The 15148-nt window shown below is 43.5% G+C and overlaps 1 protein-coding gene across 2 annotated transcripts in view; it reads right to left on the bottom strand.

Moving 5' to 3' along the window:
• Positions 1 to 1589: 1589 nt before the first annotated feature.
• The window catches only part of Rrn3 (RRN3 homolog, RNA polymerase I transcription factor), a 57480-nt gene continuing 43921 nt past the window's right edge, over positions 1590 to 15148 (bottom strand). For both annotated transcript variants that reach the window (XM_038326291.1, XM_038326290.1), the window contains exons 15-18: positions 9357 to 9465; positions 6671 to 6823; positions 4795 to 4882; positions 1590 to 2319 (exon numbers count right to left, since the gene is read on the bottom strand). In XM_038326291.1, the coding sequence (XP_038182219.1) occupies positions 2137 to 2319; positions 4795 to 4882; positions 6671 to 6823; positions 9357 to 9465 (533 nt within the window). In that variant the 3' untranslated portion in view covers positions 1590 to 2136. The remainder of the gene's footprint in view (positions 2320 to 4794; positions 4883 to 6670; positions 6824 to 9356; positions 9466 to 15148) is intronic.

The following is a 15148-nucleotide window of genomic DNA, read 5'->3' as shown; positions in this document are numbered from 1 at the left end:
TGGAGAGATGGCTCAGAGGTTAAGAGCATTGCCTGCTCTTCCAAAGGTCCTGAGTTCAATTCCCAGCAACCACATGGTGGCTTACGACCATCTGTAAAGGGGTCTGGTGCCCTCTTCTGGCCTGCAGATATACACATAGACAGAATATTGTATACACAATAAATAAATATTTTAAAAAAAAATTAAAAAAAAAATAAATAAAAAAAAAACCTGGATATGGAGAAGCTAGCAGTGTGAGTCAGGGAAGAGTACTTTTTTTTGTAGCAGAGTCTGAGGATCAATCCCTAGCAGTGAGATGGTTTGTTTTCTTTCTTTTTTTTTTTTAAGATTTATTTACTTATCTATACAGTATCCTGCCTGTAGGCCAGAAGAGGGCACCAAATCTCATCATAGGTGGTTGTGAGCTATCATGTTGTTGCTGGGAATTGAACTTACTTAGGACCTCTGGAAGAGCAGTCAGTGCTCTCAACCATTGAGCCATCTCTCCAGACCCAGTGAGATGTTTTAAAAGAGCATTATGTAAAAACTTAGTAAATAGTGCAAGAATCCCAAAGCACTGACTGCAGCTTACAGCCTGGGTAGGAGATGAGAGCCAGACACGTAGGCATAATTGAGCTGAGGACCCGAACCACGGTGACTGAAATATGTAGGAGAGCATATGGTGCACCCTTGAGCCACAGAGGCTCGGAGTCTAGAAAAAAAAAAAAAAAACACGCAGGAAGGCAGCTGCAGAGTATATGCTCAGCATGCGGAGCCCCCCAGTCCCCAGACAATCCCAAGGACACAGCTGTAACCATGCAACGCTTGCCAACTCTTCTCACCTCAGGATAGGTGTGAGTCTAAGACCCTGGTTCCCATCCTCAGTACCAAAAAGAAATTCCCCTGCTACAAGGAGACTTCATTTTCTTCCATAGATGTCTGGCTTTTTTAAAATGTATCTATGACTAGCTGTAACTTAAAATACTGCTTCAGCCTCCCGAGTGCTAAAATTATAGGTGTACCACAATGCCCAGATAGCACAGAATTTCTTTAAAGTGTTTTCATGAGCTTGATCAAACCACGGGAACATCCTAACCACTGCCCATTTGGTTCTAGCCCATCCCACCCCCTTTTAATGGAGCAGGAGGCTAAGATTCAAACACACCAATCACGGGACCATGGTGGGGAACCTTTATTAAAGCCCTCAACGACATGAGAGGAATTCCATTAAAAATGGTATAACCAAGAAAAATATTGCTGCCTTTAAAAAAGTGCAAGTGGCAAAAAAAAAAAAAAATTAAATATACTTAAAGGGCCATTTTCACAAATACAAAGTTTATATGTAAGGATCCCAGCGACAGACACCTCTGAAGTCCTCGCACATGCCTGCTACCAAGCAGACGTGTTGCTCAGGATGAGAGCAGCTCTCCAGGCTGAGTCCATGCTTACAAGTTATTAAACTGCGTTCAGACCCCCAAGCTGCTTGGTCAGTTCGAGGTACAGCTGACGCACCTGTGTTCAGGTTGGATCCACTCTCCTGCACCAGTGCCATTTCCTGTTTCTCTGAAGCCTACCCTACCCCACCCCACTCCCCCCCCCCCCCCGCACCTTTGCCCCTCTGCAATGCTTTGTGTTGCCCTGGTGAAAGCATCCTAAACGCTCAGCACTTCACCCTACCTTGCTTCCCTCTGTACCCAAACCACAAATACCCTTCTTGTCAGAAGGAAGCCATTACACCACTGCAGGCAGTATCTAGGGTTTTTACAGGCAAGGCTGATCCTGAAGATTTCTCACCAGAAAAAGACCCACCAAGTCATGTGACTGTGGCTCTGACAAAAAGAAACCTGTTAAAAGGTCATCTGCTGGGATACGGCTGACACTAGCAAGCATCCAGCAGCATCAGGAGGTTGCAGGCAGATACTCCACATTAAGCCAACACTTGAAGCATCAGCACTGACTGCTATGCCCACTGTGCAATATTTCACATGATACTTGGTCTTTCCTTCTGTCCATAAGGAGCGGAACTGCAAACACACCCAATCTGGGTACCTTCAGACACTGGCCCAAGTCCAACATGGAAGTTGGATATTCAAGGCACAGACTAGCCCAATGTGGTGTCCGTGGTGGGGCTCGGGGCCCTGGGGAGAACAGTTCAGCTTAATCACAGATCCTGGAGATGAGAGGGGACTGGTCTGGCATGTACAGCACAGGTGGGGAGCCCAAGCTGCTGGAAGGACTTCGGAAGTGGCTGTCAAAAGAGCTCGGGGTGAGGCCGATCACTGCATCGCTCTGGGGCACTTCACCTTTCAAAAAGTCGTCGTCTTCGTCCTCCACCAGCTCCTGTGTAGACAACAGTGGTGAGGACGTGAGTCCTAAGTCTTCACGGGCTGCTGGGATGGTGCAGTAGGAAGAGTGCTTGTTACCAAGTCTGCTAACCTGGGTTTAGACCAGCATGTGAAAGGAACGAACCAAAGCCCAAGCTGTCCAATGACTTGGTGTACATACTGACCTACACATACACATTTTTTTTGAAAACACTGTTCTTCAGCCTTTCAAGACAGTGTCCCTCTATTTAGTGCTGACTGTACTTGAAATTCCTTTGTAAAATAAGCTGGCCTCAAACTCACTGAGATTCTCTTTCCTCTGCCTCCTAGGTGCTGGCCATAAAGGTGTACACCACCATGCCTGGCTCTATTTTATGTATACGAGTATTTTGCCTGAGGTCAGAAGAGTGTGTCTGATCCTCTAGAACTAGAGTTACATATGGTTGGGAGCTGCTAGGTCGGTGCGCGGAACTGAACCCAGGTCCCCTGGAAGAACCTAAATAAACGCCTTAGCTGAGATGACCCATCTCTCCAGGACCCCTATTTTTTTTTTAATTTAATGAAAAGCTTAAGAATTCCTTTCCTGAGGCAGAGAAATTAGTCAGTAAACAGGGAGCAGACTCCATCCCCAAAAGTAAAAAGAAACCCCAGCATGGGGAAACAAAAACAGCTACCAAGTCTAGTCTAAGGGGCATGTCCTAGGCAGTGAAAGCCCACAGCTCAGTGAGTCCACGCTGCTGCTGGATGAGGAGGTCAAAGTGCGACAGAAAGCAGCACCATTCGTGCCCTTTACAACCTTCTAGCGCCTCGACCCTTTCAAACATGTTGTGGTGACACCCCCAGAATAAAATTATTTTCATTGCTATTTCATAACTAATTTTGATACTGCTATGAGTCATAATGTAAATATCTGTGTTTTCCAATAGACTTAGGTACCCCTGTGAAAGGGTCACCTCACCTCACAAGGTCACCCCCAATGGGGTTGTAAACCAGTCACAACCCACAGGTTGAGACCCACTGTCTTAAATCTAAGCTCCTGCTAGGTAGGACTATGCGGGCTCCACATCATGAAGCTTGAGGAATGACCAAGTCTGTGTATTCCTGAGGATCCCGAACAGGAGCAGACTTTAAATGAGCCGAGTGGCATTTGTACTTGGTGGTTAATGAGCAGACAGATGGGGCAGTGAAGCTCTGTGAGGATCACATTCTGTTCGTGTTTTAGATAGGGTCTCATTCTGTAGCCTCAGCAATCCTCCAACACCAGTCTCCCAAGTACTGGGACTACAGGCACAGCTAACTCTTCTCAGCTCCTCCTTGTATACATAGAGTCTCACCATGTAGCAGACAGGCCTCAAAACTCTTCATCCTCTGGCCTGAGCCTCCCCAATACTTAGGACAACAGGTATAGTGGGGCGGTGGTGGTGCACGCCTTTAATCCCAGCACTCGGGAGGCAGAGACAGGTGGGTCTCTGTCAGTTCAAAGCCAGCCTGGTATACAGAGCGAGTTCCAGGACAGGCTCCAAAGCTACAGTAAAACCCTGCCTCGAAAAACAACAACAAAGACAACAAGTGGAGCCGATCAACAAAACCTAGCTTTGCAGTGCTAGGGTGGGAAGCCATGACAAGCTCCACCACTAAACCACAAGCTTATTTCCAACCAGCTTATACCTCCCAAAGTCATTACAGACAGAGCCTAATTATTTAGAAGAAGACAAGACTTGGGCTGGTAAAACAGTACAGTAACTGATCAAACATGAGGCTCTAACTTCAATCCCCAGAACACTTGGGAGGCAGAGGCAGGCTAGTCTGGTCTTCAAAATGAGTTCCAGGACAGACATGGTGACACAAAGAAACCTTGTCCCAAAAAAACAAAACAAACAAATAATAAAAATATAAATATACCAGGGCATGGTGACTCATGCCTTTAATCCCAGCACTCAGGAGACAGAGGTAGGAGGATCTCCCTGAGTTCAAGGACAGCCTAATCTACAAGTTCCCAAGACAGTTAGGGCTACACAGAGAAAGCCTGTCCTAAAAACCAAAATTAAATTAATAAGTGAAAGAATAAACAACCAAGCAAGGTACAATGTACCCTGGAACCTTGGCCTTGAGGAGGCAGAGCTAGGCAGTTTCCCTGGGCTGCCCAGACTAGCCTACTTGGCAAACTCAAGCCAATGAAGGACCCTGTCTTATAGACTAAGGCCCAACACCAAAGACTGAATTCTGGTTTCCACAAACATGCACACACCTGATCCCACACACATATATACAAACACATAAAAAGAAGAATCGCCAAGTGGCAAATGGCACTCATCAAGAGAAGGGAGGGCTCAGAGCTCATGAAACCCCCATGAAAGAAATAAATGAAGTAGAACTCACAAATCCTGCTACTAAAAACATAACCTGGGCTTGGAATTGCACATGGTTTACAGTGTTCACTGTGGTCTGTAACTAAAGGAGACTTTCATCAGGTTCCCCATCACAAATTCACCTTTTTAGTGGGTTTCTTAAATTCTTGTAGCTCTTCAGCACTCACGTCTTCCCAAATCTGATAAATGGGATCAATAAATTTCTTTGACCTGCAACAGGATGATATTTCAAAGTAAATGAGTAGCCAGAAACCCCAACACTTAAGCTCTTTTCTCAGACTTAAATCCTCAAAGAGTAGAACTTTAAGACAATTCTGAAGCCATTTCTGACAACTCTCAGTCTCAGCAGTAATGTTCCCCCCTTCACCCCTGGGAACCAAGAACCTAATAATTGCCCACACACGTACTGAAATGTTGGGAATGTTCCATCATCTCCCTGAGTCCTTGTGCGTGTTCTCCAAATAGAACTCAGTTATTGGATAGGGGCAAGATAACCCTTAGGTATTGATTCGGTGACTGATGTTTTGACTCAGGCCCTGGGAAAGGAGCAAAGTAACCCTCAAATGTTTCCCCCTTACCTCATCTGATCTGGCAACCACTCTCCAGCCAATTATTGGTAATAGCCCTTTTGAATAAGCCAATCATAATAGTTAAACAAGAACCCCCAGACACTCCTTCCTTCTGTGGTTTTTCCCTTTAAAAGTAGCCTGTACCAGACATTCAGGGTCTTCTAGCCTCCCAATTGCTAGAAGAGCCTGTCATGGCAGAATTAATAAAATCCTCATGCTTTTACATCAGCTGTGATGTGAGAGACGGTCTCTTGGGGCGACTCCTCCTCCTCGGTGATTGGACGCTAGGGTCCAACAAGAACAGGAAGTAAAGACTACAGTTGACAAGAAAACTGTGAGTCCTGAGGTTTCATCTAAATTAGTCTGAGACTAATTTATCTTCTATCTCTAAGATTCCAAGGGAAAGTGTTTCTGGCTCACTCAGTGACTGACAGTTTATCACATGTACAAACGGAATGATGTTCTGGAACTCCTACAGAAATCTGCTAAACATTAAATCTAGAAAACCAACTCAAATGACATCAGCCGTCTTGATATATTACGAGTACTCACTATTCTTACAAAGAGCCCGAGCTCTTCAATCTCCGCAAGCACATGAAACACAATGCAGGCCAAACACTCATAAACAAACACAAACTGGAATGGGCCTTCTGTATATATGTTGCTTTTATTGATTAATAAAGAAGCTGCTTTTGGCCAATGGCTTAAGAGAACATAGCCAGGCTGGAAAACAGAGAGAGTAGGCGGAGTCAGAGATGTGCCAAGTAGCCACCCACAGGAGACAGAGGCACAGGAACCTTGCTGGTAAGCCACAACCACATGACAATACACAGATTAATAGAAATGGGCAATTTAAGATATGAAAGTTAGCCAGAAATACACTTAAGCCAAACAGTATTGCAAATAATATAGTTTCTGAGTGTTTATTTTGGGACCGGACAGGACAGAAACCTCTGCCTACAACAAACAAACTTTAAAAATAAAAAAATAAACTGTGCAGTTAACAAAAATATACAAACACCAAGAATGGCTTAGTGGTTTTCCAGACCAACCCATCTAGATAAATCACAGGCAGTGAAATGGGATTTGGTCTTTAAAGGAAATAGAATATTGACAGAAAACTAGATGGCCAAGCTGACAGCACCCTCTCTATCTCAGAACTTTGATTCACCCAGCCCCAGCCTAATTCACTTAAACTGATCAATTTAAAGAAAAAAAAACAAAAAAAGGCCTTGGTACCCCCCCCCCCCCTTAAGAAAATATAAGCACAGCCCTGGTGTGCTTGTGAGGCAGTCTGGAGCCTTTGGCAATCCTGCATTCACAATTAGCCAAATTAACAGTCAGGAAGTCCATCTAGGACAAAGCAACTCTCAATCCCAGCCTCGGGCAAAGTATGTTATGTCCCACAGCGTCAACTGAGAGGACCTACCTCTTAAGCATGCAAGGGTCAAAGGGAAAAAAGGTATCCAATGGGTTGGTGCAGGTCTGCACAGAGTCTCCACCTGCTGTACTTCTAATAACAGGGAGCATCTGGCGATTGTTCCTCTCCATGATGGTGTAGCAGAACACAAGCTGGTACTTACTGTGGGACACACAACAAAGCAGATGAAGCATAACCATACTGGGGCTACCCCAGAGATCATGATGTACAGATTATAGCTATAATGCAGACACTGCTAGGTATAATGAGGGCAATAAGAACTGGCCCACTTAGGGTGAACACTCTTGGCCTGGTCTTTGCACATCTGCTGAGGAGGAAGGAAACAATACAGAATCGGCCTGCGATTAATGAGTACTATGAAAAGCTAGCATGCTCAGCACAACAGGAATATATCTATTTTCTGTTTTCAAAAAGAATTGGGACTCATGAAAAAAAAATGACTCACTGTTTGCTGGGGGCAAAGAGCAGATGCCAGTGGAGGTATTCTGAATTTTATTGGAGCACTTTGACTAGAGTTTTGTTTTTGTTGTTTTTTTTTTCTGAGACAGGGTCTCATCCTGTAACCTTAGCAATCTTCCCGCCTCAGCCTCCCAAGTATTAGAATTACAGGCATCAGCCACACGCAGCTAAATTCCTCTTCTTCCCAATTCCTTCCTTTTATGTCCTCAAACAAGTTTTCACCATGTAGCAGACTGATCACAAACTCTTGATTCTCTGGCCTTAGCCTCCCAAGTTCTAAGATGACAAGAATGTTTTCCTTTTTGTTTTGTTTTCTGCACAGTCCAGAGCCTCGTGTATTCAAGCATATCTACCACTAAGCCATATCACATCCTGCAAGCTCATTTTCAGCCAATTTTCAGACAACTGTGACTTCCCAGAGAAAGCATTATAGAAAGTTTCTGATTACTTTTTAAATTGGGGCTGATGAATATAACTCAGCAAAGTATAAGAACCTAAGCCATTCCCAGAGTCTATATTTTAAAAACAAGTTTAGGTAATGGCTCGGCAATTCAGCACTGGCTTTTCTTCCAGAAGATGCAGGTTTGATTTCCAGCATCTATATGGTGACTCACAACTGTCTGAGACTCCAGTCTTACAAGATCAGACACTCTCTTCTGGACTCTGTGGCACCAGGCACAAAGGTGCTGCCAACATACATGTAGGCAAAATACTCATACACATAAAAATAAAATTAATTTAAAAAAAAAAAAAAGGTCAAGTACTGCAAGGCATGGCGGCACCCATCTTTATCTCCAGCAGAATCAGGAAGATCTCCGTGAGTTTGAGGCCAGCCAGGTATAAATGGTGAGTTTCAGGACAGTCAAGGGCTACATAGTAAGACCCTGTCTCAAAATAACAAAACACACAATAACAAAAAGGCAGGTGTACTGGGGTGTGGTGACTCACGCCTTTAATCCCAGTACTTGGGAGGCAGAGGCAGGCGAAATCTCGGTGCATTCAAGGCCAGTCCTGTCTACAGAACAAGTTCCAGGACTGACAAGGCCACTCAGAGAACCCCGTCTCAAAATACAACCACAAAAACACAACCAGGCACAGTGTATACTTTTAATCTCAGTCCAGGGTGGAAGGAACTGGGCTCGCTGATGGCAGTGCTGTTCTCAAAGAGAAAATTCACTTAATGATGAAAACATGAAATTCAAGTAAGCATCAATGAAAATCAAACATGGTAGCACAACACAAACCAAAGGTACACTGATTCCATATTTATATGCTGAAGAATGATGGTAGGAAAGAATTGAGCCTTTGCTTTCCAATACACTGAACCATTACATTCGTATGAGGGGAAAAAAACCGTGACTCATGCATTCTGTGGTTGTATGTCTGAGCCGGTGTCTAGTGAGGTAGGGCATGGGCAGTGCAGAGCTCTGTATTCAGACCTAATGGGTATCATGTGCATGCACTTTCAGGAACACCTCAGATCCAATAGTTTGATTCTGAATTCACTTTTTTGTTGTGCATTCAGAAACATTTTTTTTAATATTTATTTCTTTATTTATTATATATACAATATTCTGTCTGTGTGTATGCCTCCAGGCCAGAAAAAGGCACCAGACCCCATTACAGATGGTTGTGAGCCACCATGTGGTTGCTGGGAATTGAACTCAGGACCTTTGGAAGAGCAGGCAATGCTCTTAACCTCTGAGCCCCCAGGAACTTTTTACTGTTGCAAAGTACTTCTTTTTTTTAAATTTATTTATTATGTATATAATATTCTGTCTGTGTGTATGCCTGAAGGCCAGAAGAGGACACCAGACCTCATTACAGATGGTTGTGAATCATCATCTCAATTCCCAGTGCTGGGAATTGAACTCAGGACCTTTGGAAGACCAGGCAATGTTCTTAACCGCTGAGCCATCTCTCCAGCCCACGAAGTACTTCCTGAGAGCCACACTTTAACTACCAACCCCTCCAGGATGCTGTGCTACTAACATGCACTTCCCTGAATGAGTACTTGTGGTGTATTTCAGAGTGCCCAGGCCCCTCTGGACTCCTAGTGTGCTGGAATACTAAAAGAGCTGGTGGTTTCCTCATGCGTGCGTGCTGCTCTCAAAATGTGCTGGAATTTACTCAGTGCCAAAGCACGTGGCAGACAGCACAACAGTTCCACCCCTTGATTTTCTAAATGGCCATAAAGGAAATACAAAGGACTCACTTTGTGACAGCAGCAAAAAAATTAACCACCGATGGAAGGCAGATCTTCAAAGGGTTCAGCTGGCTCAGCACAACACGCTCAAGGTTTAGACTCTGAAGATACCGTAAACCTTTGATTAAAAACAGGGAGGGAGGGGGCTAAGATTATCTTTAAAAGCACAAATTATTACATTTAAAAACCAATTTAAGGGCTCTGTGGTAGAGCACTTGCTTAAGATGGGCTTGTGTCCCAGCACACCCCAAACTAAGATATTATTAACAAGTCATTTGCAGAAATACAGGAATAAAGTTCAAGCCAACCACTGTCATTCGGTATAGCTTTCTGACAAAAGAAACCAGAGTTCCTGCCAAGTGAAGATTACATGTGTGGTGGTTAGAACAGGAATATGCCCCAAACCCAACCCCAGACTCATCTGTTTGAATTCTGGGCCCACAGGGAATGACACCATTAGGAGGTGTGACCTTGTTGGAGTAGGTATGGCCTTACTGGATGAAACATGTCACTGTAGAGGTAGGTTTTGAGGTCTCTTATGTTCAAGCTTTGCCCTATGTGGCAAGCTTTGCCTGCAGATTAAGATGTAGAACTCTCAAAGCTCCTTCTCCAGCACCTTGCCTGCCTGAACACCACATGCTTCCTGCCATAGTGATATTGAACTAAACTCTGAAACTGTAAGCTAGCCCAAATTAAATGTTTTCCTCGTAAGATTTTTTGTCATCGCCAGACGGTGGTGCCTTTAATCCCAGCACTCGGGAGGCAGAGGCAGGTGGATCTCTGTGAGTTCGAGGCCAGTCTGGTCTACAGAGCTAGTTCCAGGACAGGCTCCAAAGCAACAGAGAAACCCTGTCTCAAAATACCAAAAACAAAACAATTTTTTTTTTCTGTTATCATGGTGTCAATAGAAACCGTAACAGGGCACAAGACAATCTGGAATCAGTATATGACAGCTCAGAGAAGGACTGAGGTCACAAAGGAGACACCATAGAAACTGAACCCCTAACAGGCAACAACAGGCTCATCAAACTTGCATGCCTTAACAGCGCAGCCATGCATCATTCTCAGCTGCACATTTCTATCGCATCTTTTCCCTTTCCCTGTCATGCAGCGCAACATAAACCTCTCACTTGCAGAGAATTCCCTCCTACAATGGAACCCTAGCCCAGGCTGGGGTAGAAGGGTTAAGCTAACCTGGGATCCATATTGGAATCACCTAAAAAAATATTCTTTTTTATAAAATACAGATATATTTATTATTTTGCAACAAACAAACGAATCTGTTTTCTTAGGAATTTTGATATATTCTTTAATTTTAAAATTACATATGGGCTAGAGAGATAGCCCAGTGATTAAGATCACTTATAGCGTTGGGCAGTGGTGGCAGACACGTTTAATCCCAGCACTTGGGAGGCAGAAACAGGTGGATCTCTGTGAGTTCAAGGCCAGTCTGGTCTACAGAGTGAGTTCTAGAACAGGCTCCAAAGCTACAGAGAAATCCTGTCTTGAAACAACACCCGCCCCACAAAAACAAAAACAGAACATGTATAGCTCTTGCCGAGAACCTGGACTCTAAGCACCCATACTGCACCTCACAACTGTCTACGGCTCCAGTTCCATCTGACGCCCTCTTCTGAACACACATGGTGCATCAGACACACACATGGTGCACAGGCAAAACACCCATACACGTTTTATAAAATGAATAAACAACACATATAACAATATGTATCATATATTACATGTGATATATATATATATATATATATATATATATATATATATATTTCTTTATTTAAAATCACATAAAGCCAGGTATGGCCCACCCTTGGAAGCTGAGGAAAGAGGACCACTTCGAGTACCGAAGTACCGTGTGAACCTGACTCAAAACAATTTTAAAATGACAAACAGATATGCTGAAGGCTACATGTCCTATCTATGGAGAGCACTGTAGCTCTTGCAGAGGACCTGGGTTCAGTTGCCAGCACCCACATAGCAGCCAACAACTGTTTAAGACAACAGTCATAAAGATCTGACGCCTACTTCTGGCCTCTGAAATCACTACATGTACATTGTACACAGGCGAGCATGAAGGTAAAATATCCATAAACATAAAATAAACTTAAAAAGAAATAGATGTGTTGGCTTGCACAATCTCTAATCAAGATCTGTGGCCTAGCCGGGCGGTGGTGGCGCACGCCTTTAATCCCAGCACTCGGGAGGCAGAGGCAGGCGGATCTCTGTGAGTTCGAGACCAGCCTGGTCTACAAGAGCTAGTTCCAGGACAGGCTCCAAAGCCACAGAGAAACCCTGTCTCGAAAAACCAAAAAAAAAAGATCTGTGGCCTAGGTCTGGTGAGATGGTTTATCAGATAAAGGTGCCTGCCACCAAACCTGACAACCATGTTTGATCCCCAGGAAACACATATTAGAAGAGAAGATCCCTTCGAGTTGTACTCTGACCTCCACATCATGCAGTGTGCACATGCATAACTCATGCACGCATGTACACACACAAATACCCATACATAGTAAACAAAATCTTTCTAATAACAAAAAACTGATTCCTGGCCCTTGATCATACAAAGGGAAATACTCTTTTTTTGTTTTAAAATATTTATTTATTATGTATACAATATTCTGTCTGCATATATGCCTGCAGGCCAGAAGAGGGCACCAGACCTCATTACAGGTGGTTGTGAGCCACCATGTGGTTGCTGGGAATTGAACTCAGGACCTTTGGAAGAGCAGGCAATGCTCTTAACCGCTGAGCCATCTCTCCAGCCAGGAAATAGACTTTTCTAACTTAACGTTGTGACTGGAACTTAACCGACTAGTTCATAAAACTAATCTTAGTATTCATATATTTAAAAGACTTTCTTGTATCTACATGTTTAGTGTGGGCTCTCTTCTGTCACCACAAAGGTCTGGGCTAACTCATGTCATCCCAAGCACTGTTAGCAGCACCAAAGTCACCAGCAGAATCTTCTCAGAGGCAGGCAGAGCATGCAAGCATGTAGGTGTACATAGTGTAAGGTTTAATTCAGGGCTCTGGTTTTCATTATAAATGCCCTGAGAGCATGTGGCAGTCTCTAGAGCTGTTAGTGTCACACTGGGGAGATAAAGGACCAGTGCTGGCATGTTGTAAGTGGGGGTTAAGTATGCTGAAATGAAGTATGAACAGGACCCCCACCACCACCCAATGAAGGATCAGCCAGGCCAAAAACGCCGACAGAGACATCCATGGCTGAAAGCCCTGGTTTGGAGGAAACAGCTTTTACCAATGCTTCATTATTATTATTTTACTATTGGAACTAAAACTTGAGTTCAACTCAGGAGGTTGGGCCAGACAGATCTAGAGTTCAAGGCCTGTTTGGACAGCATAGCATATCTTTCTCAGAGAGAGAAAAAGAGACGTAGAGAGAGGGCAGAGAGAAAGAGACAGAGAAGAAGTGTCTTGTTGCCTTTCCCTTGGCAACACTTTGATATTTTTGGTTTTTCAAGACAGGGTTTCTCTGTGGGTTTGAAGCCAGTCCTGGAACTAGCTCTAGTAGACCAGGCTGACCTTGAACTCACAAAGATTCCCCTGTCTCTGCTTCCCAGGTGCTGGGATTAAAGGCGTGCGCCACCACCACCCCACCCCTTGGCAGCCATTTTAAATTATATTAATTTACTAAAGCTCACATAATAAATTATGTTATACCCTCCTAAATCAGAAAAAGTAGAAAAGTTCTCAAGCAGGAGCATAATCATAACCACAGGCTTTGGCACCAGCCTAATCTAAATCTAAACTTGACAACCACTACTTGATACCCAGCAAAAGCTACAATCCCCACCCTTTTGCCTTCTCTGGCTTTTGTCTGGTGCTGTGGGAGGACACACCCTTTTCGGACTGTTTTAGGGCAAACAGACAGCATAGAAATTTGTAAAGTGCGGACACAAGTCCTTACAAACCTCGAGCTCACCTCTGACATAACTCATGTTTCACATAACCTCAAGCACACCAAAACTGAAAAACAAGGCTTAAGGAGGCCATGGGGTAGCTTGCCATAATTTGAAAGTGGTCTGTGAGGGGCCTGTACCAAAATCTCAACAAGGGGGTAAAAGTTGCCTCAAAAGTTTAAAGCACTGTCTTAATTTAATTTCTATTGCTATCATAAAGACCAGAACCAAAAAGCAACATGAAAAGGAAAAGGTTATTTCATCTTACGCCTTTAGATAACAGTCCATTGCTGAGAGAAACCCCAGGCAGAGGCCACAGAAGAATGCTTGCTCACCTCTCCCACCCCCACCAGGTTTTGAGACAGGGTTACTCTATGTAGCCCTGGCAGTCCTGCACCTGGCTCTAAAAAGACAAACTGAGACTTCAGACTTTGACAATTAACAGGAATAGATCCAGCAGAAATTATAGTACCTTTTAATAAGTATGAAATTAAAAAATTATGGTAAGAAAGTGAACCCTGACAAAAAGCTTGTAGTAATCTTTGGGAGAGATTATCAACTATCCCAAAATTAAGTGAATTCAACTTATAAAGGAAACTAGCTAAATCCTTCCTTGCTTTGTATGAGACACACCAGTAACAGGAGCCTGTACATTCTATACCAATGCAAATCAATCAGGAAAGGTAGGTTACAAATCAGAAAATGTAAGTAAAGTGGAACAAAGCTCTTATGATTTTGTCCAGAAGTCAGAATTATATGCTATCCTCATGGTACCAAGGGATTTTAAAGAACTTCTCAGCAGTTACTGATTCACAATATGCAGGGCTGTTCTGCATTTTGAAACTGAATTTATACCAGATGATACAGAATTTACTAATTTTTATTCAGTTACAAGATACAATTAGGGGAGACCCTTAGGACAGAGACAGCCGGAAGAAACAAGCTCCACCGGGAGCAGAAGGCAGGAGCAAACCCAGTCCTGGGACACTGGCAGACTAGGATTGAGCTAACAACCTAACTCAAAGTCTGCAAGCTTCACCGGAACCGGAGTGGGACTGAACCAGTTACCTAAGACACAGAGAGAACAAGCTCCACCAGGAACAGAAGCCAGGAGCAAACCCAGTCCCGGAACACGGGAGGATCACGATTGAACCAGCAACCAGATACAGAGTCAGTGATCTCCACCAGAACAGGTCCAACTCCAAGCCAGGGACTTCTGCAAGAGATCCAGGCCAGGATTTAAAGAAAAAGATCAAAGCCAGCAGCCTAAGCCAAAGTAGACCTGAGGCAGCAAACTCCAAGGGAGCAGAGCAAAGCACAGGAGCACTGAGCGACCTTCAGGAACAGGAATAACCAACAGGGTAACTAGAACTGTGACACTGACTGTACCACGAGGAACAACCATCTGAGCTGTGGATTCACTGGCACCTAGAAGATTATTCAACAGAATCTCAGACAGCCCCAACCACAACTATTAGAGGAAAAGGTGAGTAGAAAAGGTAAGATCACATGCTACACCACAAAGAGCAACACAACACTAGTAAAACCTAATGACCCTACAAAAGCAAGACCTGAACAACCAAATATGGATGAAGCAGAAGAAAATGATCTAAAAAATAACCTCAAGAGAATGTTTGAAATTCTTAAAGATGAAATAAGAAATTACCTTAAAGAAATGGAGAAAAAAACCAACAAAAAGTTGGAAGATATCAGCAAATCACTTAAAGAAAACAAAGAAAAAGAACTCAAAACATATAAAAGAAACTATTCAGGACTTAAAAACTGAGATAGAAAAAAAACAACAAAAACACAAGTTGAAGGAATTATAGAAACAAAAATCATGAGAAAAAGATCAGGAAC

This window comes from Arvicola amphibius, chromosome 4 (assembly GCF_903992535.2).
Source record: "Arvicola amphibius chromosome 4, mArvAmp1.2, whole genome shotgun sequence".
Classification (NCBI taxonomy): Eukaryota; Metazoa; Chordata; class Mammalia; order Rodentia; family Cricetidae; genus Arvicola; species Arvicola amphibius.
Note: the sequence above shows the minus strand (reverse complement) of the source record. Positions and strands in the feature narration are given on the sequence as shown.